Source organism: Stylophora pistillata, chromosome 5, assembly GCF_964205215.1.
Source record: "Stylophora pistillata chromosome 5, jaStyPist1.2, whole genome shotgun sequence".
Taxonomy (NCBI): domain Eukaryota; kingdom Metazoa; phylum Cnidaria; class Anthozoa; order Scleractinia; family Pocilloporidae; genus Stylophora; species Stylophora pistillata.
Genome location: NC_142523.1, coordinates 11,467,182 through 11,492,685, shown reverse-complemented (window position 1 = coordinate 11,492,685; position 25,504 = coordinate 11,467,182). Strand labels below are relative to the sequence as shown.

The window sequence follows — 25,504 nt, the reverse complement described above, 5'->3', positions numbered from 1 at the left end:
TTCGCTGTCTATAATTGTTACCGTTCTTTGCTCTGCAATGCTCATTTCTTTTTCATTTTCTCCATCAGGTGCAATTTACGTGGACAGTTTCAGCCTGATTTTAAGTTGCTTTTCCGAGGGAGTCGCCATGCACTTAGCACCAACGTGATTGTAGTCGAATTTTTTGGTTTTCATTTCTTGTTTTTCGTTAGTTTGTTTGATGGCTGTAGATCGAGAGATTTTCAACGAAAAAGAACATTAAAAGTGTGTTATTTCAATCAAGATGGCTGTGGGAATTTTCTTTCTCAATTTTTATTTTATCGCCACCACGTTATAAGTTTCTCGAAGTACCTTTAATAATAGGCCGATAAAGACCTGCCATTTAATCAGGCATTTAAATCGGCATTTAATCAGACAAGCAATAAGCAAAATATCCAGCAAAGTCATGAGAGGTGGGGGGGAGGGGGGGGGGAGGTCACACACTGGAGTGTCATTTGGGGTATGAATACCTGTATTTCATAAATTACGTACAAAATGAGACAACAAATAATAACTTTCGAATTCTCTTCGATAAGGAGAGCTCAAGCGAACCCTAAGAACTCCTACTCTTAGCGAGGCCGGTGCCTTTCATCCGTGTCATTGCGGGGAATTCTAATCAGTTGACAAGCTGTATGAGAATTGATTTGGTTACCCAGAAAGTGTTACGCTTCAGTCACCTTTTCTTGTGGTCTAGACTACGCTACCTTTAACCATCAGAGCCCCACGAAAGCTCGGGTTTTCGAAACCTTAAAGTGCAGGGTGCCACTGGAATTTGAAATGCTTGTCTATCTGGATTAGTTCCGAAAAACTTCAAAAAAGCGAACGCTATTTCGTTTCCAGGCAATTCTATTGTGCTTGAAGTTCTGCCAATAAGGATTGTATCCTCCTCCCATAACGATATTAGACTTTGCTTTATCTCTTTCCCCCTCAGTGAACTATTTTATTTTTTCATTGCTACTTCACCATGAATTGATTCATTCCGATGATATTTTGTGAAAGACATGGCTTGCCAAGGTCACTTTTCCTTCTTTGAAATCAGCTAACCCATAGTCCACCTTGAGACCAATTTTTTGTATCCAGGCAACAACTTCCATAAGAAAACTTTCAGTAGAGTGGCGAGATATGTGGTATGATATGTTCTTTGAACGTGATGGCAAATCACCAATAGATTTTACAACAAAAGGCTGTTACGGGTATTGGCATATGTATTTTTGAAAATAACACCTTGGGGCAAGATTTTTTTTTTTTTTTTTTTTTTTTTTTATCGTCGGTTTTCACGCCTCTGCACGTTCATTCTGAAATGCCTTTATCGCCCGCTCTAGCTTTCCTTCAGTTAGTATTGAATTTTATCTAAGACTTAATTTTTTTTTTCGTAGTAATAAGAAGTGTTCGTTGACGGAGTTATGTTGGCTTTTTCAAAGGAAGGTTGAAGATCAGTGATCAAATGATCAAATCTCATTAGCCTCGGCCCGTGAAATTTATCGCGAAGGGAGAGAGAGTATATTTCATTAATTTTCCTCAGCTGTGCCATTTGATTTCCAGACCTTGAACCCCTGCAATTGCGATTTTATTAAAAATTTGTTTTGGCTGCGGAAAAAGGGAATCTACTATTCGCGTAGAGTTGTTTGTAAACAAAGAAACCACTGCTATACTTCAGCGCTCAACCAATGAATTTCAAATGAGCCGTGTCGATTTGTCAGCGGACGACAAACATGGCGGACCAAGAAGATGATGACTCAGACTTTGAGCGGCAAGGAAGTACAGAACGGGAAAGTTTGAGTACTGAAAGTAGTTACGACGAAAGCCCTTTGAGTCCAAGGAGTGAAGATTCTGATTGGGGTTTTGGTGCGAATGAAAACTCAGTATTTACCAATGGATTCGACCCGGAAAAACAACGCAGTGAATTAATCAAGAAAGCTTCGATTGTCGACTGTCTTTTGTTTGAAATTTTCGACCAGTATCACAGTAGAGACTCAGTGGATAGTGACAATGTTACTGAGTGTTCTACAACATCGGGGAGTTTCTACGGTGGTTCTTTCGACCTCGAAGAACGCGGTGAACGGCGGACGAAAAGCGAACTCTCTGCGAAAGGTTAGAGGCAGGACCTTCTAATATTATTTCCACCATCGTGCTCTCGTAAAATTATCAGCAAAAGGGCAAAGTTTGAATGCAGTTTGACTATTCGAAATTATTTTCCACTCTTACTTTGCGGTCTAATATTAAAAACAAGAAGTCAGAGGAAAATTTTTAGTTGCAAAATGAGGACAGAAATTTATCCTTTTTTATTGATTTCCATTGGCGAATTTCGGACATTATCTTGTGTTCGATACTGTTTAGAACTAGTTTACATTTTAGGATGATACGTAGAAAGCCAAGATCCATATTAAACTTTTCTATTTGAGTTCAAGAATTGACATTTTTTCTAAATAGTTAGCATTTGTACAGGTGATCGTTTTTAATACGTTGTTTATGTTTCTGTTAATTTTTTTTTCTGCCCACAGTCACAGACGAGCTTCGAATCATGGCTAAGGAGATGCGAACACAGATATCCATGCTTTCGACAAAGTTAGTCAAGCAACTTAAACGGAGGGATAAACACGCTTACAAACTTCAAAGAAACTTCGATGTTTTAACTGCTATTCTTCAAGCGGTTTCGTTGAAAAGACGTAAGTATTTGACCCACGCAACGCCTCAGAATTTTCTTAATCGATTTATGATCATTAATTCGTTGTTTGCAGCAGTTTAATTTTGGAAAATATTTAGCCAGCCAAGGTTAAACTAGTCAAAGAAACCACGAAATTTTCAAGCACTAGCTCTGTTTGTGGTATAGTTTGTGATTTTTCCCGATTTTTTCTGAGCAGATATCAAACGTAGTATTCTCTGTAATCTTTACGACCGCTTAATTTTCATGAGAAAGGTCGCTGTTTGCTTTAAATAGTCCAAGCTAGGATTATGCGCCAGTTTGTATTATAATCGCGTTCGCTGGAGGTAAGTTTATCTCTACAAAGATTTTAAAATTGATTTTAACACCTGAACACAGCGTGATGTTCTTGAAACAGCTATGAAGATTCTACATGTTTGTAGAGCTATGTTAAAAATAACGTATAAATTTAAACCTTGCGAAATCTATTGTAATGTAAATTGTCTGACACGTCGTGGTTTTGGCCTGAAGATGCAAAGTTATTCATTGATCAATCATTATTTCTTTGCATTATAGGCAAGAGGCCTCGAAATTTTTACAGGTTTTGTATTTGTATTGTTAGATGGAAGTATAGATTTAGACACTGGCATAGAGTACCGAAGCCCTGACGTCACGTTTCCATGGTTGCATCTCTGCTGGATCTAAACAAACTCACATGTGTTTAACATGGCGGCGTTGTCGATAACATCGTTGGCAAAATACTTCTCAGATGAGCCTAAATCTTTAAACCGTGGCGAAAACCATTACCAATCTGGACACGTTCTATCTTTTTGCTATTGTGATGGAATTATCAGAGGGTCAGTGCAAGCGAGCATGAAAAGTACGACGTATAAAGTCACAGTAAGTGTAAAATTTCTATTACTCGATGTCTATCCGTTAACATCGCCAAACCAAAACTTATTTAAATTAAGTGATTTCGAATCTTCGTTTAAAGGAAATCTTGAAAAGTAAGCTTATATTTCTTTTTCTCTTTCCTTCGCAGATATATCTTCAAGAAAACGAAATACGTTCCACAGAATGCGAGTGCCCTCGTGGCGGTTCAAAGTGTAGTCACGCTGTAGCTCTGTTCCTTCATGGCTACCACAACTTAAGTAGAACTGACATCGAATGTCAGTGGAAGAAACAAAAGGCATCCGAGGTGGTTAAAACGGTAGAAGATCTGTATCCACCCAAAGAAACTAAAGTCCTAAAACGAAAAACTACAGATGAGGACAGAGAATGGCTACGGAACAAGCTGAAGAGATACGGCGAGTTCACAGGAATGTTATGGCTTTTGAGCCCCGAACCTGACAAAGAGAATCGTCTGCCGATCTCCACAGTCGAAGAAATCATTTTATCGAGAGAGTTTGTTGAAAGCGGACTTGATACAAATTTCTTGTTGGAAAAATTGAAAGTAAGTGAGCAGCAAGTGAAATCAGTCTGTGAGATCACGAAAGAGCAACGTGAATGTGGAGAGTGGCATGTGGTGAGAAAAGGACGTTTGACTGCTAGCAATTTTGGTCCAGTTCTTGAAGCAAAAAGAGTCACTCCTTCCCTTATCAAGCGTGTTCTTGGAGAATACGACATCTCTCGAGTGCAGGCTGTTCGATGGGGTGTCGTTAACGAGAAAGAAGGAATAAAGGCCTTCACCAAATTAACAATGAAAGTAGTAAAGGATTGTGGCCTTTGGCTACACAAGTCTGGTGTTTTGGGTGCATCACCAGATGGACTTGTTGATGACAATGCGATCATTGAAGTCAAATGCCCTTACACACATCGCAATTCAACAATTGAGGAGGCTGTTAAAGACCCTAAGTTCTGTTTAGTAAAGATAGATGCTGGCTATTGTTTAAAACAATCCCACCACTACTGGCATCAAGTCCAGGGTCAGCTGTTTATAACTGGGAAGCAAATCTGTTACTTTGTGGTTTGGACAACAATGCAAACTGTTGTGTTGGCAATCCAGAAAGACTGCACATGGGAACCAAATCTTCTTTCACTTCAAGAATTTTATACAATTCACATGATTCCTGCACTTGTTGATGGTGGTCTTTAAATTTTAAGACTTTGTTGTAAAATTAATGTAGTTTTTTATAAAGTAATGGATTTGATAATACATACTTTTAGAAATATTTTTTAAAATATTGTTTTATTTGGTAAAATCATTGCAACTTTTACAACAAATATGCAGTAACTGAAGGGTGTATATAAAATAAAAATGTTCATGTTAATCTTAAAATTGTTTTTCTTTAAACAGCAACATTTGCTGGGGTTTTTACATTAGCTACTTGAGACAAGAAAATGATAGATTCATTGTAATCGTATTTGAATACAGTTGGTTATCTGAATTCATAATAAGACTAGCATAAGGGTGTGGTGGCAGGAATACTGATCAGAAATAAATAGTTTGTCATTAAGTTGTGTATCATGATTCCTTGTATCATGAGCAAGTAAAATAGGGTTACAAGCTTTTCACAGATCACACAACACCTGTCCACTCTTTGTATCAGAATACAGTTAATTGATTAACTATGATCAGACAATGCCAATGTATACCAGGCCTTAGTAAACTGATGTAAGATGATCAATATTTCAATTAAAATGACTAATCAAAGTCAACAGTGTCATTGGTTTCCTTAATTAATGGGTTTTGTAAATTAACTAAAGCACCACATAGCTATATAATCTTACCAGAGAGGGATCGCAAGTATGGTGGCACAAAATTTAAAATTTTATAGTTCTTCAATCTAGCATTAGCACGTTCTACGTGTATACGACATTTTGCAATGCTCTTTGTTAACTTAACTTCACTTTCTGTAAATTTTCCATTGTTCAAGAATGGGGGAATGTTCACATATACACCATTAGGAACAATATCATTTATCAAAAACCCTTTATCCGCAAGTATAATATCCCCAGCAACAAAATGCTTTAATATTCCTGACTTTTGAACCGTTACTTTATCTGATACTGAGCCAGGGAAAAGTTTACTTACATAAGTTATAACCGCGTTGGGTGCCACACCAACAATTGTCTTAAAAGAATTCATACCCCTGTACGTTGAATATGTCAATTTTTGGTCACTCATAAGCTTAGGTGTAGCAACCTCGATATCGGTGCAATCTATTACCATACGACAGTCTCCAAATAAGCTAAATGAGCCTGGAAGTGAAGTTTTGTTTTTTTGTCTGGATGGAACAGCTATCTCCATTTGATCTTCATATAGAATTTGGTGCAAAACATGGATAAATGTTGTCACAATATTCGCTATTGTAGCAGTACTGCAACTAAAAAGTTCAGCTAAATGTAAGTTATGATAATTATGTCTAATCTTCATCAATGTTATCAATATTTGATCTTCAAAAGATATCTTGTCTACTTTCCAGCCACACACGTAAACAATATCGTTGCGGTATCTTTCGGCATATTCGACAACAATGTGGAACATTTCTTTGTTTGGGAGGCCAGTTTCCATGTTGATTACCTTTGAATCCATGTTAAAAGAGCTGTAGTTTCTTTTTAAGTAGCTTTCTTTTTCTTTCAACTCGGATACTTGGGTCTTTAATGTCCCTAGCTCTGCTTGTAGCAGGATATTTTCAGTCTGCAAAGTAGTGCATTTCATTTGCATCTCCTCGCAACTGAGCTCGCAAGGCTCGGTCTGGTTGCTCTTCGTCGAAGATTCTGAAAGGATCTGCTCGATAGTCGTTGTCTCTGGGACTTCAGTTCTTTGCTTTTTCCTTTTTGGAGCATTTCGAGATTCAAATAGTTTGTCTTTATTCCAGGAAAAGACCTCGGGGCCTTCTTCTTTACTTCCTCGGAAATGACAACTACAAACTCGAGCGCCTTTGCCAGGTTCACGATCAGCTCGTCTGGAGAGAGAAAACGAAGGTTTTAAACTTTAATCATAACGTAAAAAAAAGCTTTTTTTCTCTCTAGAGGTCTTTCAAAGGTATAATCCACAGGTCAGTGCACTTTTGAGTGGTTAAATAAAACCATCTTCCGCGTAACTATAACCGACACGTGGCCGTGCATCATGGTGGTCATTGTACCAAAAATCAACCTACCTTATTAGAGAAATCCATTTTCTTCTTTGAGCAGGATCTTTGGGGAAACGGTAAAAGCTGCAATTGTGACTTTCTGACTGATGATTGCAGTCGGGAACGAAGCATTGGCCCATTTTATGATGAGATGTAACGAAAGACGCCAAATAGTGTTTAGATCCAGCAAAAATGCAATTGATAATTCCATCACAATAGCAAAAAGATAGAACGTGTCCAGATTGGTAATGGTTTTGGCCACGGTTTAAAGATTTAGGCTCATCTGAGAAGTATTTTGCGAACGATGTTATCGACAACGCCGCCATGTTAAACACATGTGAGTTTGTTTAGATCCAGCAGAAATGCAACCATGGTAACATGACGTCACACTTCGGCACTCTATTGTCCCTGGTGATTCTATCTGAATAGAACAAAGAGTTACTACTGTAAGCTTTGAGATCACAATAAATATTCTAATTATCCACTGAGCCCATAGTAACCAAGAAATTGTACAATTTCAAATTGGCACCAATTTAAACATTCTTCACCAAAAAGAGACAAATTAGTGTTAGATGCAAATTTTGCTAAATTGTTAAGATTTGCACCTGTTTTCAAGGGCTACACTTTGAAAATTATTGAATTGCAATCAAGTTATTGGAATAACATTGACAAGCTTAGTTATCAAGTTTGCCAGAAGCTTTTAGGACACAGACATTTTAGACTGAGGCATGTCATTTTCAGCACATTCATTTGATTTTTGCTACACAGCTGGTTCTACTTAAAATGAAGATCTGCACTGAGCAGACCAGATACACAATATTCAAGGAATTAGGAAATATGTTTTAGTAGAATGTCTCTTGTGATATTGCATTTGTCCTGAGGCTCTGTCCTGTTCTTTGGAAAATCCAACCACAGTTGTCATGCTACAGCTGTATTGAGTTCAGTGAAATTTCATTAGTTGTAAAATGATATTGGCAAGTCTTGCATTTGCCCAGAGAAAATTTGATCAGCTCTTTGAAAATGCAATTTTCTCCTTGAATTATACTTGGGCAAATCCAAATGTAGAAGTGGTCCAAACAATTGGTGTTCTTGATTGTCAGTAATCAAGCTTGGTGTGGAATTGTAGAAAGTTATTTTGTTCAGCAGCTTGAATGTGAAAATCACTATTTTTTTAGCTTCTAAAGGGACTTCTCACAATGTGGGTTCTTACTGAAATACTGAATTACTCCTGTGTCATCTTAAATTGCATTTTGCAATTTTAATTTTTTTTGCATTAGTTAATGATGGCACTTGTCATGTTTTGACAATTTTTAATTGGTAATTTGCGACATTGTCAGGTGAATTCAGAGGTAGCAAAGTGACAAGTTGAATAATTATTATATCATGTATAAAGGCTCATTAAATAATTATAAAATCACAGCAAAGCTGATGTAGGTATGACTTTTTTAAGCAATTTGAACTTTTAGTGACAAAACCTTATTTTGGCGAGTCATACATTTAATTTGCATTGCTCTGTGATCAGTAGAAATATTAAATGTATGCTAAAGGATATTGTTTATAAAGTATTTGTGATGGCATAGAAGCGTTTGATTGTAACATGTTCTACACGTCTCATTCTGTTTCTAGCTTGTCATCTGCACATTATGATGAGTTAGTATTAACAAAGAAAGTGAATTTCTGTGGATAGTTCGATCAAAACATGGAGACTTCTTTAATCCTCTCTTTACCTGACTATTACTGTACATGATGTATTACACATGTATTGTATAAAATAGAGGGCATACCTGTAACCATTATCAAATTATAGTTATGCTATATTACTTCCTAGCACATTCTGGTTTTTTTGTTCTTATTGATATAAGGTGATATCAAATACACTGTGCATTTGTGGTAATGTTGTATTTGACTCAGTGTGTCAATTCTCACTCATTGCAAAGTGCCATCTAATTTTTGAGAGTAGGATTCATTTCCTCAAATAAAATGTGTAGGTTTAGGGGATTACTACAGAGATTTTTTGAAACTCGATATCAAATGTAACCAGTTTCAAACTTTGACAAGTGTCAAAGATGCCATGTTGCAAATTGTTTACAATTTTGAGGATGAGCAATTTTTTGTGTTTTGTGAGACAAATTTTCACCTAAAAAAAATTGAAATTTCATTTACTTTAGGCTCCAATCTTTGTAATATGGGGTTGAGTCATTGAACGTTAGCATGGAATGGAAAAAACTTAATGTCTAATGCTATGCAGTTCTACACAATTAAAGCTTAAAATGATCAAAAAGTGGTTTACTACTTGTCTCTTTTTAGGCGTGGATACAAAAATTAGATTTTCCTTCATCCCTCAGTCTGGAAAGAAGGCATTTAAACACATTAGTAATGACTACTTTTTGTGACAGTTTTCTTTAGTGGTTTCCTTGTATAAACAGGGATAATTTTTCTTGACAGTGGCTTGCTGCATTCAAAGCAATTGCCAGACTTAAAGAAGGTGTGCCCTCACAGTGAAGAAGAAGGGTAAGTTGATCTTTGGTATCAAGTACTCTCCATGGTAAATTAATCATGTTCTTACTTGAAATTTGTCCCACAATAATAAAAAGATCTTTTTCAATGCATTTGGATCAATTTTGGTAGAGTAGATATGTTAAAATTGTTTCAATCCTTCTTCCTCTTTCAAAAGAAGGGCAATAAACTTTCTGCCAGTGTGTACTTTAAGCAATGAAAAGTGTGCATTGTGTAATGTCAAAAGTGTTGGTGTTAATATTTACATGTAGCTCTACATGTCAAAGATGAAATTGCTCATCTTTTCCCTTGCTTTGGACTGAAGGAATATTTAGTCTTATCCAAATTTAGATGCCATCGAACTTCCTAAATGTGCTATTCTCAAGTTATGCCATTTTTTTCAATGACTCATCAAAGTGTTTTGTTCATTTTCTGGTTTATCATGATCAAATCCTTAGTCTAGTTTTTGTTGTGATATTTCTTTCCTCTTCTCTCATCTATGAGTATTATGGTGCATGAGTGTTACAGTTAGGAAATATGTTTTGGTGGTGATTGTGATGTAATCCATATAAAGAGAATAACATCTTTTGTAATACATAAAAATTTATTGTCAGTTGTGGCTGTGTCTTGCTGAGAGTAAAATCAAAGACTTGGACTGGGAAAAGACAGCTAAGTTTTGCTTTAATGAGAGGAGTAATCCAGATGATGATGAGCTAGGATCACAAATTGTAAAGGTAAGAGTTTAAATAACAGAGGAACATGTCATAAAAAATTCAACAACCTTTGAGCCAATAAGGTGGGAGTGTTGTAGTTTGTTGTGTGATCTAGTTCACCTAAAATAATTTATTCAAACCCTGCAAGTGACATTGACCCTGACATCGACCTTGATATTGACCTTGACCTTGACCTTGACATTGACCAATCATTGTGACCAATCAGAATGTCTGGTTTGTTTCTTTCTCTGCTCTGAATTGACCCTCTTCTGCACTGAATTAACTATCTTCTGCACTGAATTAACTGAAAACTGCATTCATCTTAACCAATCAGAACTGAGAAATGTTTTCATGTATATTATTAAGATTTAAACAGTATTAGCGTTGTGTGCCCAAAAGTCAGCAGAACAGAAAGATCAATCATTCATTCAGTGAGTCAGCAGTCAGTCATTCAGTAAATCAATATAATTAACAAACACATTACGAAGACTTTTATCTCCATATCAATTATTTGTTTCTGTGTTCCTATTTCAGCCAGCATTTGCCCTCACTGGGAGTCGCTGGGTCCTGGATGCTATTGTAGCTACAGGCATGACTATTGCCTTGCTTGGGGTTGTGGTACCAGCGGACGATGCAATGATGACAACTGTATTTCCAAGTGAAATATATAAGGTAAAGAGAACTTTCACTTAAACTGAAGTTTGAACAAAGTGACATGTATCCCATGAACTCCCAAGATCTAATCAGTAATTTTCCTTACTTTCTGCCATACAATTCTTATGATGTTAGTTTGATCTCATTAGTTATTCTCCTTACTGTCTGCCATACAATTCTTATGATGTTAGTTTGGAGAATTTGTTATTGGATCAACTCATGATCCTTAATTGATTTTTTCCTTTATTCTCATTACTTGTCTGCTTGATATAGTTCTGATGTTGTAAGGAGAAATTCTGTCTTGGTCACTGATGGGAGTGTATGGGATACAAGGCTAAATATATAGAACACCACAAACCTCAAACGGCAGGTTTCCAAACATCACACAGTATATTTCACCGTAGAACCGTTAGCCAATCAGCTGTTGTTCTCAAATTAGTCGCGCCGCAGGAACGAGTACTAAAGTTGGATTTAAAAACGTTTTTATTGGAAGTGGAGTATGTTTGAGGGATAAGTTCTTTCACCTCATATTCCGATATGAAGTTCATATATTTTGAACTGCGGTTATAGATACGTATGATGCACGTATTGGTAGAGCGCTGCACTAGTATCGCAGAGGTCAGTGGTTCGAATCCCGTACAGGCCTGATTTTTTTCAGGTCTGATATTCGCTATTGCATAAATGGCGCTCTCTACTGCGAGGATCGTGCATCATACGTACTTCATATTCTCTTCGCTATCTATAATTGTTACCGTTGTTTGCTCTGCAATGCTCATTTCCTTTGTTTTCTCCATCAGGCGCAATTTACCTGGACAGTTTCAGCCTGATTTTTGGTTGGTTTTTAGAGGGAATCGCAGTTAGCACCAACGTAGTTGTAATCGAATTTTGTTTTCATTCCTTGTTTTTCGTTGGATTGTTTCATGACTGTAGATTTAGAGCTTCTCAACGAAGGGGATCATTAAAAGTGTTATTTTAATTGAGATGATTGTGGCTTTTTTTTCTTTTTCAATTTTTTTTGATCGCGAGCACGTTGAAAGTTTCAGTAAGGAACACTTTTTACTGTACGCAGATAATAACCTGCCAAACTGTATGTTCGGCACTTAATCAGACAAGCAGTAAGGAAAATATCCAGCAAAGTCATAAGAATTGAGGGGGGGAGGTCACACTAACGTGTCATTTGGGGTATGAATGATATAAAAAAATAAGACGACAAGCAATAACTTTCGGATTCTCTTCGATAACAGAAGCTCAAGCGAATCCTAAGAACTCCTCCTATTAGCGACGCCTCGTCTTTTATCCATACCATTGCCGGGGGGGGGGAGGGGGGGAGAACTTTAGTTGACAAGTTGTATGATAATTTATGCATGCCATTGGGGAGAACTTTAGTTGACAAGCTGTTTGATAATTTATCCATACCATTGGGGAGAACTTTAGTTGACAAGCTGTATGATAATTTATCCATACCATTGGGGAGAACTTTAGTTGACAAGCTGTATGATAATTGATTTGGTTACCCAAAAAGTGTTAAGCTTCAGTCACCTTTTCTTGTGGTCCAGGCTTCCTTTAATCTTCAGAGCTCTATGAAAGCTCGGGTTTTCGAAACCCTAAAGTGCAGGGTGCCTCTGGAATTTGAAATGCCTGTCTATGAGGATTAGTTCTGAAAAACTTCGAAAAAGAGAACGCCATTTCGTTTCCAGGCAATACTATTTTGCGTGATGTTCTTCCGACACCTGTTTATCCTCCTCCAATAACGATATTAGAATTTGCTTCACAATTTTTCTCCTTCAGGGGATTATTTTATTATTTCATTACTATTTCACCATAAATTGATTCATTCCGATGATATTTGGTGAAATTAAGACATGGCTTGCCGAGGTCACTTTTCTCTTTATACTCTGTTGGCGAAGACGGATCACCCCTCTGTTCCCCCTGAAAACCATGTGATCTCCCCAAAACTCTTCATTCACATACTTGTGATCTCAAATGGACTTGCGCTGCGCGTTCGATTTTGATAAAACGTGTCTGATTTCAGATCTAATAATATACATGAAACAATTTCTCAGTTCTGATTGGTTAAGATTAATGCAGTTTTCAGTTAATTCAGTGCAGAAGAGAGTTAATTCAGTGCAAAGAAAGAAACAAACCAGACATTCTGATTGGTCAATGTCTAGGTCAATATCAAGGTCAATGTCACTTGCAGGGTTTGAATACATTCTTTTTGCACGTGATACGCGCGCTTTTCTTCTGCGTAGTTATGAGAAGCTACCTCGTATTTTTTCATGTACATTATTAATAGATAATCACATGATTTTCTCGTGCAATTTGGAATAAATAAGCACTTGCAATTTTGTTAGTCTTTGAAAAAATTTACTCGTGCTTATTTATTCCAAATTGCACCGAAATCATGTGATTACATGTACAAATTGCACCCCTCTCTCAGTGTATGCAGCAGTTGAACGCAACCATTCAAAATGACACTAATTATGTTGAAGCGATGAAAATCTCCATATAAATCAATTTTTGCATTTTGATAAATTTTACTCAATGCTAAATTAATGATATTTATGAGATCTTTGCAAAGGCTACTAAAACTGAAATGAATTGGCACAAAATAGTTATTAATAGCGGCCATTTATTCGTCTTCGTCAGAGTGAAGTCATAAAATAATTGTCCATTAGTTGTAGTTTGTTAAACGAGAACAAAAAAAAACATGTTTTAAAAACTGGACTTGACCATACACAGCTCCAGAGAGAGAACACAATTATAACTTTCGGGGTTGTTAACTGAGCGCGCGTTGGAATGAGAATAATTATGCAACTCTTACTTTCCCGGTCATTCATATGTTTGCAGTAGTGTTTGAAAGTTTAATTTATCTGTGAACTTGATTTCATAAGCTTGTTCATGATCCAAAAGTTTTATCCGAGCTTGTCCTATCTTTCCCAAATGATTTCCGAATTTCGTGTCGCAGTTGTCTGTTTATAAAAATGGCCGCTTGGAGAGTTCTCCAAGAACTCTACAAGAATCTTGAACTAGTATTAGAGGTTTTATCATACTGAGATTAGATGAGAAAAATGCTCTGTTTACAGAAGGTCGAAGGGAAATCCTATGATCCTTCTCTACAACCAGAATACATTTTGCCAAAACCGACTGTCAGTCATCTCGGACGCAGCAAAGAACACTCGGATGTTGTTATGGACAGTGCCATATGTCCTTTAATGATTAGTCGTGTTCATACTGAAATTCATTTCAACGAAGGAAGGTTCAGAATTGATTGTGAAGGACTGAACGGGCTGTTTTATATAACGGGCTCCCTATATATCTTAAATGCTCACACCATAATTATTATATCAGCCCCCGCTCTGGCAACTCTAATAAACAACTCGGTTCAAAGGGGTATCTTTCCCTGCAAACTTAAGCATGCTAAGATTATTCCAATATTTAAGGATGGGGACGAAGCTGAACCTGGAAACTATAGTCCTATATCACTTACATACATACATACGTAACTTGACCACTCCCCATAGGGGCTTTTCAGGGCCAATTCCCACCCATACCAACCCAGGGGAGGACATCCACCACACAGCAATCTCGTGCGTGGGAAATTAACGTCTCCTACCCCTAACCTTGCAGGAGACGGGGCCTACGGTTTATTCGTCCTTATCCGAGAAGACTAGAATATCTATCCATTTTTTGATTATAAAAAGGTAGCGAATTCTCCTCACTTATTTTAAGACCATCTTTCGTTCTTTACTAGACTCTTTGAGAAAATTATGTTCAACCGCCTAAAGGCCTTGTTTAGCGAACATTGCTTATTTTACGAGTCTCAGTACGGTTTCCGAAAACAGCGCTCAACCGAGCATGCAATCCTGGATATTGTGAACAAAATTCAATTAAACGCGGACAAGGGAATGTTCTCCTGTGGTGTATTTATTGACATTCAAAAAGCATTTGATACTGTGAATCACTCTATCCTCCTTCATAAACTATCCCACTACGGCATCCGGGGTATAGTAAACGACTGGTTCTCCTAGAATCCAGACCCCACTCAAGTAGGTCCCCACGTCATGATCTAGAAAGGAAAGTACCCTTTGTGGCGTTCTTCAGGGGAGTGTACTTGGCCCCCTGCTATTTCTTATTTATGTAAATGATATCTACATGGCCTCAAACAAGTTAACCTTTTACCTTTTTTCTGATGACACTAACCTTTTATACGCTGATAAAAACCTAAAATCCCTCGAAACCATCGTCAACTGTGAACTAATTAAAGTTGTCGTCTGGTTAATCGTAAATAAACTCTCCTTAAATATTAAGAAAACGAACTATATAATTTTTTTATCCATATCAAAAATGCATCAATTTTAACATTTGCATAAAGGCCTATGATGGCCGCGCTAAAACGTTCTTTGATCTTGAACGTAAGGATAATGTTAAATACTTAGGGGTAATAATTGAACAACATTTATCCTGGAAACCACATTAAATATATTTCTCTAAAAATCAGCAGAAATATTGGAATTATTTCGAGACTATGACACTTTGTCCCTTTTAAAACACTTCTAAGTATTAAAAATTCATTAATTTCTCCCCTATATATCTTACGGCCTCATTTCCTGGGGCCGAGCTTCCAAATCTCATTTAGAAAAAAATTCTTATACTCCAAAAGAGAGCCGTCCGTCTCATCAATTTTCTGACTTTCAGAACGCATGCGATTCCATATTTCGCCCAATCTAACATTCTGCCAATCTCAATGCTCTACTTCAAACTTTCATCAATCTTAAAGTTTGATATAACAGCTAACTCTGCACCTCAAAATATCTGTAATCTATACTTCTACACAAGACATACATCAGTATAATACTCGCTCATCATCTTCTGGTAACTACTATATTAATCATCAGTTGGCTCAATCATCATAAAAACTTTTTTTCCATTGTTGGTGCTAAAATTTGGAACAACATTCCCAAAAGCTATCGGAAACTGGCAATGCATATGTTCAAAAAGAAAATTAAAGTATTACTATTTGAAACTCTAGAAACTCTGAACAGTTATGCTGACACTAGCACTCTTATTTCTGAAATAAAAGGGGCATCTTAATTACAATCCAATCATAAATTATGTTTTTCTTCACTTTTTATCATTTTTTTTTTCCTCTTTTGACAAATAATGTATTCAAACTCGACTTTTTTAACGCCTTCAATTACTAATTCGTGTTTGTTTGTCCTTAACATCGCCCGCCTAGATTGGCTCGCTATTTGCAGTCGGTGTTTATTGTAAGTAACTGTTTTGGAAGACCTAATAAACTTGTAAAAACTTGTAAAAACTTGTAAAAACTTGTTAGTAAATAAAAGAAAGCCTAGCCTGCTGTGCAGGCGTCATGTTGGGGGCGAGTTAAGATTACAAGCTCCTGATCGTTTATCCGACGTCGTGTTTGATTTGGAGTCAGAGTAAGATGTTCACCCACCAACCTCAGGCCCTCTCCTTACTTTTTACCGTCACTCACCCCCTCGGTACAAATTGCATTCTCTCCCCAGCCTTCCCTTGCCACTAAAATCAATGATGGCGGCCATATCTCCCTAAGACAAAACTAAGCACTCGCTCGCCCAAATTACTCCTGCTCTGCAGGCTTAACAAAGCGTAGCTCCGCTGTCCTATGCGACGGTGATGTAGTTGTCTTTGAAGGTGCAGGCGTTAAAACAAAAGAAATACAGTGTTTGTCGGCGTACGATTCAGAGCTTTTTTATACTTTTAGTGAGGTCTGCCAAAAATTATGATTCTGAAGAAGTGGGCTCCTTTGGAGAAGGATCAAGAGATGGGAGTGTGCGAAGGTGAAGTAAATGGAAAAATCCTGTATCACCAAGCGAAGTACTAAGGTATAGGTACATGACAGAGAGGTAGGGGTACTTTTGAAAGGTGTTAGGGACCGGTCATTTATTAGAGGCTGGAGTGGAGGTGGGCTGGTGCATTTTAATTTTCCTATACATAATTTCCCATGAGCCTGTTCTTGCCACTGCATAACATAATGTGGCCCCCCTTTGAGTCTGTACATGAAATAAGATGACCTGCCCTCAACCACAGAAACTCACCAAACTAGTAAAGCAAATAGTGAAAATAAGAGAAAGGCTTTAATCTCCAAACTACTGTCTGATGGTGAGGTTTCAGTTAAGGAAGTTGCCTGCTCAAATATCCTTGAAAGGGACACAAGTTTACTGGCTAAAGCAAATGATGGAAAGAGGGCTTATAAGTGATTAAGCTTGTAATTAAAGAGTACTTGCCCTCAGCTCCTCAAACAGTGAATCAGAGGACAGTGATACTGAGTAATACAGAGTAATCTATGAAGTTTTTTTTCCAATGTGAAAGAACTGCTAATACACCATGTTATGTTGGTTTGTTATGCCATCACTTCGATAATAAATCACATTTGACTAATGTTAATGATTCCATGAGTGTTTCTTTTTTTTGTGCAACGGAAATTGGAATGCATAGAAGTAAATGGCTCCTCAGAAATGGTTGCACAATTTTATGCAGCCCCCCATTTTCAGGTGCACAAAATGGTATGCCCCCATCCCATTTGCACCAGCCTACCCCCCCACCCTGTAATAAATGACTGGTCCCTTAGTAGGGCTACTGGACCTAGTGGAAGGAGTGTGGGCTTTTAGAAAGAGAGGTGAAAAATTTATGAGGGGACTGTGGGGTTTTAGATCCTAGAAATATGATAGAATAATGAATTCTTATAAGACGTCTTATGAAAATAAGATAAGAAGAATTCATGTACTGTAATAGAAGGGTACCTGTTTATAAGTTGTCCACAGAGAGGCAATTGTGTTGTGTTCAGGGACATGACTGAGTGTGCTCTCACAGCTCCTCTCTCCACCCAAGAGTGTGTAAAAGGGTAACAGAAAAAGCTGTCAGGGGAACTTGAGGAACTACTGAGGGGGAAGGGGAAAGGGGATGAACTGCAATGGACTGGCATACCCTCCTGGGAAAGTGGCAATACTGTATCTTCTCCTTTATGTTAAGCATGACAGGTATCTTAATTGGTAAATTAGATTTCCAAATCAGTTGAGCATCCCCTTGCCTGTAGAATTCTGCATATTGAATTGCTTGCAAAAACTGATGCCATATATCAGTTTCAATTGCAATTAAAGGCAGAATTCATGAGTCATGAAATGGAATTTACTTGAATCATATAACTAAATAAAAATTAGTAAAAAAAAAGTAAAACAGTATTACTTATGGTCGTTATGTAAACACAGATGCAAAACAGGTCAGGCCTAGGGTTGAGTAATGTTTTGATAATTTTCAGTTCCCCTTGTGAAAAGAAGGCCAAAGGCAGCATGGAAGGCAAGCAGGTCAATTCTTGACTTCTCATAATTTAAAGGCATCATATAGTGAAACCACAATATTTAATTTGTAGCAGATATTTAATAAAATGTACAAATTAAACATAATTATTTAAAGGAGGAAGTTCAGTTTTATGCTTCAGAAAAGTGTATGATATTATCTCAATCATTAGAAAGACACATGAAATTATGATGCTACCTGTTACTGTATTGAAATAGGAAGACTAACCCAACCTTCTGAAAATTTTCTCTCAATTTTCTTTAAATGCCATCATAAATGCCACTGCCTTAAGTGTTGTTCAGTTAAGTCTGGATACTATTTTTGTCATCTTTTGGCAATCAATGTTGAGAGTAAGAGAAGCAGTTATTTTTGTTTTGGAAGGACATTTGAAACTTTTATGGTAGAGATATATGGTTTTAGGAGTATCCAACAACAACAAGAACAGCACTTCTTAACTAAAATTATTTATTCGTTAAGGTATCTTAGCATCTTTTAGCACAGTGCACAGGAAGAAGCTAAAATGAACAAAGGTATATTTAACTCCAAGTGCTAGGTGAATTAAACACAACTTCATGATGCATGATGCAACTCTCCCCTGAAGGCATTCTGTATATTGAAGAAATATGTGGGAAAAAAGCCCATAGTGTCATATCTGGTAAAAAAAGTTACTAGATAAGTCTGTACTAGAGCTTAAAGTGACCCACCCAGTTGGACTAATTATCCTGGTTTTCTTGGCATGAAGCAACTAGGAGTATCGCCACTTAGCCATTCTCCCCTCAGTTCTATAGAATGCTATATTCTCCATCCAAATTGCCAAGTATTTCTCTAAAAGAACACAGGGAGAATTGTTTAAATGGCATTACTAGAGCTCATGTTAAATTTTTCTTTTGACTGGTAGTTGACAGCAGATCAAAGAAGTGCCTGAAAGATTTAAATGAGGAATTACTTTGCTGTATCTGTTGTGAACTCATGGTATTAGCACACACTTTGCCTTGCTCATTGACTTTCTGTTTTGGTTGTATCAGGGACTGGCTTTGGTAAGACATGTTGCAGAGCATTATTTTTTGTTTTTAGTTCAAATTCATCTAAACTCTTTATCCCCAAGAGTGACTAACATCTACTTTCTCAATACAATATCGCCCCTGTATCACACATAAAGGTCTGGAGAATTAGGAAAATCGTCACCAACAAAAGATAAGCTCTTCATTGTTTAACAAATTCTCCTTCTTAGCACCCTAGGGAATGTATAGAGAGCAGTATGGAGAATATGCATACTGATGTTAGGGTTATTAGGTAAATCTATTTGGTCATGTCAGATTATTTTACAATTATAGTTTATACTACCACTCATTGGTAAGGGTAGAATTTTTTTATTCAGAATTAAAAAGATAACCATAATGTCAAGAGAGTCATTGATATAAAACTTTTAAATTGCATGTTCACTTGTTTTCTGTAAGAAAAAGAACAATTTATGTGTACTTTTCAGGTGCAAACTAAGGCATAATTTGTGAACTGTCCTTTTGTTGCTTAAATTGAGCTGCTAAGCTATGACATTTGAGAATTTTGTTTAGGGACAAAAAAGTATAATTGAAGTTATTTTTAATTTCCTGTTTCTTCTTAGTCATTCAAGACTGTCCAAACTGTAGAGCAAAGGCTCAACTCATGTCTGCTGTACCAGTGAAGGTGAGATAACAGTTAAAGGGGTGATTAGAATAGAACCCTAAGGCTATTTGTGATGGAACACCAACTTCTCACTTTTTTGTCAGGCGATACATGACAATTTGGAAGGAGAGCCTTGTAGTTTGTCATAAGTCACTCAGGGCTTTTTTGCTCTCCCACTCTTCAATTTTGCTTCCTTAGTTAGTGAAAGTTTGAGTGAATTATATCCCTTTAGACAATTTCTAATACTTGGCCTTAATGTTTGGAAAAATTGTGACATCCCAGAATAGACATGCATGCTTTAAAACACTGTTTTAAATGTGTATGCTCTTCTGTCAAGACTAGTCTTGCCCTGGTCTTGGACAGATTCTCTATGAGTTTAACAGACATATTTTGGGCCTCTTATCTTTGAGCTGCACTGTGAACCTACTTACTCACTCAATTCTTCAGAATTCACATGATTCCCAAGATCTGATTGCTAATTCTCCTCTCTAGCCACCACACATTTCCTTGAAAATTAGTAACAGGAATTTGGTGTCAGATCAAGATAACAACTTCTACCTGATAAGTTTAAGAATTCTCATAACCTGTATGTAGGCTGAATAATGCTTCGATTGTTTAAGGGAGAGGTTTTATGTTATTATTAAAAACTGGATCATTGTGTGACCGAGGCAGGTTCTGATGTTGTTATTTGAACAACGAGACAGACTTATAGCCACAATAAAATTTATTTATACAGGAAAGTACAAAAGAAATACTACTGATAAAAAGAAAGGGTGATTGCAAGCAAATCCTTAGTAAAATAGGTCACTAACTTGAGGTTTCACGTACTGGAGTTCCTTTTTTGTGACCAAGTGGTTCTGAGCTTGTAAGTGCTGGTCTTGACACTCTGAACTACTGAGTTAAACTAACTAACTGTACTTCTTTTATAAGGAATTGAACAACAGCAGGAAATTCTCTAAAATTTTGGAAGTTAGGTGTGATCATTCTAAAGGAAATTTAGCTGCAAATCCTCTGTTTAGGTTGATTTGGTTATCATAGGAAATAGTTAGGTGTGGTGGTGTGACTTAAAGGAAATTTATGATGCAAATCCTGTGTGTATGATGATTTGATTATCATAGGAAATAGTTTCTGAAGATGTAATTTTAAAATTATAACAAACAAATATTGCAATGTCATCCACAGTTGTGAGCCTCAGGTCACAATTGGATAATGCAATTCAAGACTTTCTATTGGCTTAGCCATGATTATGGTATATGAGCCAATATACCATAGTCTACAATTATGGTAAGTGTACGCATTAGCTTGAAATTGGCTATCTATCATCTCATACAATGCACGCTCATGGAATAATTGTTAATTATCACTTCTGGTATTGAAAGAGTTACTTAAGACATTCTAACAATTTGCCTTGATGTGTTGACAAATTTTGACATCCCAGAATAGGGATGCATTTTCAAAAACACTCTTTTCGTTGTACATGTTTGTCTGTCAAGATTAGTCTGGTGCTGTTCTTAAGTAGGCATATTCTGTACGAGTTTAACAAGCATATTTTGGACCCCTTATCTTTGAGCTGCACTTAAAATCTACTCAATGAACCACTTCTTATTCACATGTAAACATTTTTTTTTTCAGTTTTGGGACATGTCCAGTATTTTACTAATGAGAAACAAGAATTTAGTTGTTATGAGAGTGGCATGGGTAAGTGTTAAGCTTCCTGTTTGACCTTCTAGGTGCTAGGTGACAATACAATAAACAAGGTAGCAGAAGAAGTTATTTCTCCAGAGGAGCCGAAAGAGAGGCAGAGTAAAATTCAGGTAAGCAGTGATTTGAAACAAAAACCTTCAATTTTTGCTGTCCAGGTTAAGTTTTGTATTTTGTTCTTCATTACAAATTCTGGTGAACTAAAACATATTTTTCTTAGAGTATTTTTCTTCTCTTTCTAACAAGTAAAACAAATTGTTCCGTGTGGCAAGTATTCACCTCAGTGGAGGTGAATAATGGTGGATATTAACCTTGCCACTTGGCTGGGTTTATATACACCACTTTAATATTCACCAACACTTGAGTGAATAGCTTTTTTGATATATTATTATACCATACAGAAATAAAAAAAGTAGTATATTTCTGTCAATTTAACAAAAAATAGTTGGAGATTGTTTTCTTTGGTTGCTTGGCGGTCAGTGGCACTTGCCAATCACTTCTGAACCAGTGAATCAGCACTATTCACCTGTGAGGCATTCTCTAACAAATTATATTAATTTTGTGAATTTAAGATTCTTTTTCAATTGCTGTGTAATGAAGGTTAAAAAAAAATGAAATTTACTAGTATTACTTTCTCATGTAATATCACTTTCCTTTCTAGGAGATGAGTAAAGAAGCAAAAATGAAGGCTCCAAGGAAAGTTGGGTCTGTTTCATCAACTAGGTCAGGGCTGGTTGAAGTGTTATTTTGTCAAGGCAACTTCTTGACTAAATGTAAAATCATAAATTTTTTTCATTGAAAATTTGGTTTGGATTTTTGTTTTTGTTTTTGATTTAGTGACAGTAAAATATAAGATAATAAAAGTGACTCTAAGCAAGAAAGTAGTGACAGTGAAAATTACTTAGAAGAGGTTAACTGTTCATCCAAGGTTTAACTGTGACATATTTCTAGGATTTCGTCCGGACACATTAAATCTATCATGAAATAAATCGCAAAGATAGGGTGGTGCCTGCTTTGTTCTACTCTGATGGACCATGGTAACGGTATTCAATTGAAGTTTTTGAGGGAAACTTAACCAACCAAGGGATTTGCGCGCAGCAGAGACATAATCAAATTTTTTGATACCTAGGATTATTCTGCAAGCAAAGTTCTGAATGAGTTGTAGTTTAGAAATTGCTTTTGCTAGAGGTATTACCCCGAACAGTAGAACATTAGAAAAGCCTGCTGAAAACAAGAGCGTTAATAATTAAAGTAAGAGTTTTGTTGTCCAAAAGATGTTTTATTCTATTGATACGACGTAAATTATCCAGGCAGCTCGAGGACAGTTAAGATCAGCGTGGTCGTCAAAGGTCACGGCAGAGTCAATCCAGACTTTTACAACACGACAAGGTGCTTGGTTTTGTTTGGGTTTGTTTGGGCCTGGTAACTAGTCAAAATATAGGCTTAACGTATGATGCACGATCCTCGCAGTAGAGAGCACTATTTATGCAATAGCGAAAATCAGACCTGAAAAAAATCAGGCCGTTAAGTTGATTCGTAATGAACCCGTGATGATAAATCAGATACAATGTATATATGAAGTTCATATATTTTTCAGGTCTGATTTTCGCTATTGCATAGATAGCGCTCTCTACTGCGAGGATCGTGCATCATACGTATCTAATACCGCAGTTCAAAATATATGAACTTTATATATACATTGTATCTGATTTATCATCACGGGTTTACTACGAATCAACTTATCGCCCTGCTCCCAGTTGGCTTGTTAGCTCAATTGGTAGAGCGCTGCACTAGTATCGCGGAGGTCAGTGGTTCGAATCCCGTACAGGCCTGATTTTTTTCAGGTCTGATTTTCGCTATTGCATATATAGCGCTCTCTACTGCGAGGATCGTGCATCATACGTATCTAATACCGCCGTTCAAAATATATGAACTTCGTATATACATTGTATCATATAGGCTTTACTTTTTTTGCGTATGGAGGGTTGCCAAGAGGAAAAACCTTTCTGCAGATTTGAACGGCGTTTGGTGTTAAAACCAAAGATATACTTGACTTTTGACGGGAGAAAATATTTTTTTACATCGAAAAACATTTTTCCCGCTAAAAGACTTATTATATTGTTTGATAAACACTAAGCACAATTCAAGAACGCAGACTTTTTTTCCAGAGACAGTTTTCCCGCCAAATAACTTTTTTTTTTTGCGAAATTGTAATTTTGCCTTTTTGAGAGCGCAAGATTTCTGAACATTATAAATCCGACAGACACTACGCGATCATCGCTCTTAGTACTCTTTCTTTAAAGTGGACAGTGTTGCACGCTCATATGTGATTCGCAATGAAATTAGCATACATAGTTTAGTGCACGAGCACTTGCAGTCTGCAAGATTAGCATATCTGGCTTGTACTTAAGATTTTGACATTTCGTAATTAAAACGTATACTTTATCGAGAGCACCACGCTATCAACAACAGTAGTATCTAAGCGAGACTTTTCATAAACTTTAAGTTGATCAATAAATTGCGTGGATCTTGTGGCATCATCTTTGAAACCTAAAAGAAAAAGCACTAATTCAATGGCAGTAATTGAGGAAAACCTTTTGTGGGAATCGCCTCGCGTTCTATAAAAGATATTTTCTACTCGTTTATGCTTTTCACTGCGTTGACCCTTTAACTACCAAGATCTGAATGTCAATTCTCTCCTCCAGCTGATGCACATTTCCTTGTACATGGGTAGATACTAAACATATCCAGAAAGACATGGTTACCATGGCAATCTAATGAAAAATCACACCCTACCCTTACATGTGACTAACAACTCAATTCAATTTTGATTGAAGCTTCTTTGATTTCATAAGCAGAAAATCGCTTTAATTATTTCCTAAAAGAAATTTCGGTCATATCCAACCGCAATTATTTTTGCATAAGAAAAGAGAAAAGCTCATTTAAAGTAAAGAACAAACAAGCAAACAAACAAACAAAAGCCAGCAAACAAAACTTAAAGAACAAAATGAAAAGTGAACTTGATTTGATAAGCTTGTTCATGATCCATAACGTACCATGCCTTTCTTCTTTCTTGATGGCCTGATGGCTGATACACATGAAGAAAATCACAAGTGTAAATGTAACGTTGAAGAAAAGGACGATGCAGATTCGTTTGGGAAGGAAAGGATCAGGAGAGGAAGGGGGGAAAAGGGGCACCGGGGGATTATGGGGGATCGGGGGAATGTGGAGGATCAAAGGGAGGTGGGGAAATGCACGGGGTTTGATCGCCGGATATTCGGTTCGGTTTAAAAGCTTCGAAAATATTTCAATGTTTCTTTTTTCGGTTGTAGTTCAAATCCGTTCCCCTTATATTCGGAACCCACCAGAGGTAAATCGGCATTTTCTCGCGTACGAGCACGATGACTTATTAACTTTTTTCTCGGAATTGAGCCATGTCATTCTTCCGCTGAAATAGATTCGTAGCGGAGGAAAAGGAATAATTTTCGAAAACGCAAATCAGCCAGTGCTCTTAGATATAATTTTCATGATAATATAGGAATTATATAAGTACTGCATTAGCCTCGGAAACGGTGGGACCCCCTTTTTTATCTCAAAAATTCCCTTTTTTTATTTCAAAATTTTTTGTTCTTATAATAGAAGATAAATTAACAATAAAAGGTAAATGTTGACAAAAATCTCAGTACAGATTCTATTTCAGAGAAATGAACCCAGGGAGTGGTCAATATTTATCGCCTGGGAGAGGGAAGGGGGCGAGGATTTCAATTATCATGTCTTAGCTAATCCCCGGTAACGCTCTGTAAAATTCTTATGACTTTTCCCCACCCCGCCCTTCTCATTGGTAGATAATAGACAGACGTCAATTATCTATAGTTCTTTCCTTTTATACTCTATCGACGACGAATGATTCCCACTTTTTTCTCCCTAAAAACCAAATGATCCCCATAATCCTCCACCCCCTCCCCCTCTGGGCTATAACCAACGACTGGTTCCTGAACAAGAGATCTGAAATAGTGCGGATTGACAACTTGCTAGAGGTTAAAAAAAAATGTAAGAAAATTGGCATGGTCCATTCATGGTGTAAACAATGCAGACAGTCGTGTTTATTGGATTTCTGTCTTATAAATTCACATGTAAGACTTTGATGCTCTATTTGTTATTATGCTAAGAGAGTTCCCTTCCCTGGCACGGCCGCTGTACAA

The 25,504-nt window shown here is 36.8% G+C and overlaps 3 protein-coding genes and 2 pseudogenes across 6 annotated transcripts; 3 read left to right on the top strand and 2 right to left on the bottom strand.

The window, feature by feature from the left end:
• The window catches only part of LOC148730279 (uncharacterized), an 83,742-nt pseudogene that overhangs the window by 45,515 nt on the left and 12,723 nt on the right, over positions 1–25,504 (bottom strand).
• Positions 1,229–11,578, top strand: LOC148730282 (TBC1 domain family member 30-like). Of its 3 annotated transcripts, XM_088760980.1 has the most exons (6): positions 1,229–2,109; positions 2,520–2,684; positions 9,181–9,246; positions 9,846–9,965; positions 10,479–10,616; positions 11,396–11,578. In XM_088760980.1, exons 1-3 carry the CDS (start codon positions 1,731–1,733, stop codon positions 9,213–9,215), a joined length of 579 nt encoding a protein of 192 aa, XP_088617106.1. In that variant the 5' UTR covers positions 1,229–1,730; the 3' UTR covers positions 9,216–9,246; positions 9,846–9,965; positions 10,479–10,616; positions 11,396–11,578. The 3 variants fall into 3 exon arrangements, with proteins under 3 accessions (XP_088617106.1, XP_088617105.1, XP_088617104.1); XM_088760979.1 differs by having other exon boundaries at positions 10,479–11,578; XM_088760978.1 differs by lacking the exons at positions 9,181–9,246; positions 9,846–9,965; positions 10,479–10,616; positions 11,396–11,578 and having other exon boundaries at positions 1,235–2,109; positions 2,520–3,302.
• LOC148730284 (uncharacterized) lies at positions 3,371–5,312 on the top strand. Its single transcript, XM_088760973.1, has 2 exons — positions 3,371–3,559; positions 3,702–5,312. The coding sequence occupies exons 1-2, from the start codon at positions 3,386–3,388 to the stop codon at positions 4,752–4,754; spliced, it is 1,227 nt and encodes a 408-aa protein (XP_088617099.1). The 5' UTR covers positions 3,371–3,385; the 3' UTR covers positions 4,755–5,312.
• Positions 4,829–7,097, bottom strand: LOC148730283 (uncharacterized). The gene is made up of 2 exons (XM_088760961.1): positions 6,763–7,097; positions 4,829–6,567 (listed from the first exon to the last, which is right to left on the bottom strand). Exons 1-2 carry the CDS (start codon positions 7,059–7,061, stop codon positions 5,376–5,378), a joined length of 1,491 nt encoding a protein of 496 aa, XP_088617087.1. The 5' UTR covers positions 7,062–7,097; the 3' UTR covers positions 4,829–5,375.
• On the top strand, positions 9,448–23,753 carry LOC148730281 (uncharacterized; annotated as a pseudogene). Its single transcript, XR_016001475.1, has 7 exons — positions 9,448–9,465; positions 9,846–9,965; positions 10,479–10,616; positions 18,831–18,976; positions 19,561–19,622; positions 21,332–21,415; positions 21,964–23,753. The product of XR_016001475.1 is annotated as an uncharacterized LOC148730281 (transcript).

What these genes read in the sequence shown, in the direction of transcription:
- LOC148730282 (XM_088760978.1), top strand. Translation starts at nt 1,731, where the DNA reads ATGGCGGACCAAGAAGATGATGACTCAGACTTTGAGCGGCAAGGAAGT. An exon ending in AAGCGAACTCTCTGCGAAAG is followed by an intron (nt 2,110 to 2,519) that starts GTTAGAGGCAGG and finishes TTCTGCCCACAG; the next exon opens with TCACAGACGAGCTTCGAATC.
- LOC148730284 (XM_088760973.1), top strand. Translation starts at nt 3,386, where the DNA reads ATGGCGGCGTTGTCGATAACATCGTTGGCAAAATACTTCTCAGATGAG. An exon ending in GTACGACGTATAAAGTCACA is followed by an intron (nt 3,560 to 3,701) that starts GTAAGTGTAAAA and finishes TTTCCTTCGCAG; the next exon opens with ATATATCTTCAAGAAAACGA.
- LOC148730283 (XM_088760961.1), bottom strand. Translation starts at nt 7,061, where the DNA reads ATGGCGGCGTTGTCGATAACATCGTTCGCAAAATACTTCTCAGATGAG. An exon ending in AAATGGATTTCTCTAATAAG is followed by an intron (nt 6,568 to 6,762) that starts GTAGGTTGATTT and finishes TTCTCTCTCCAG; the next exon opens with ACGAGCTGATCGTGAACCTG.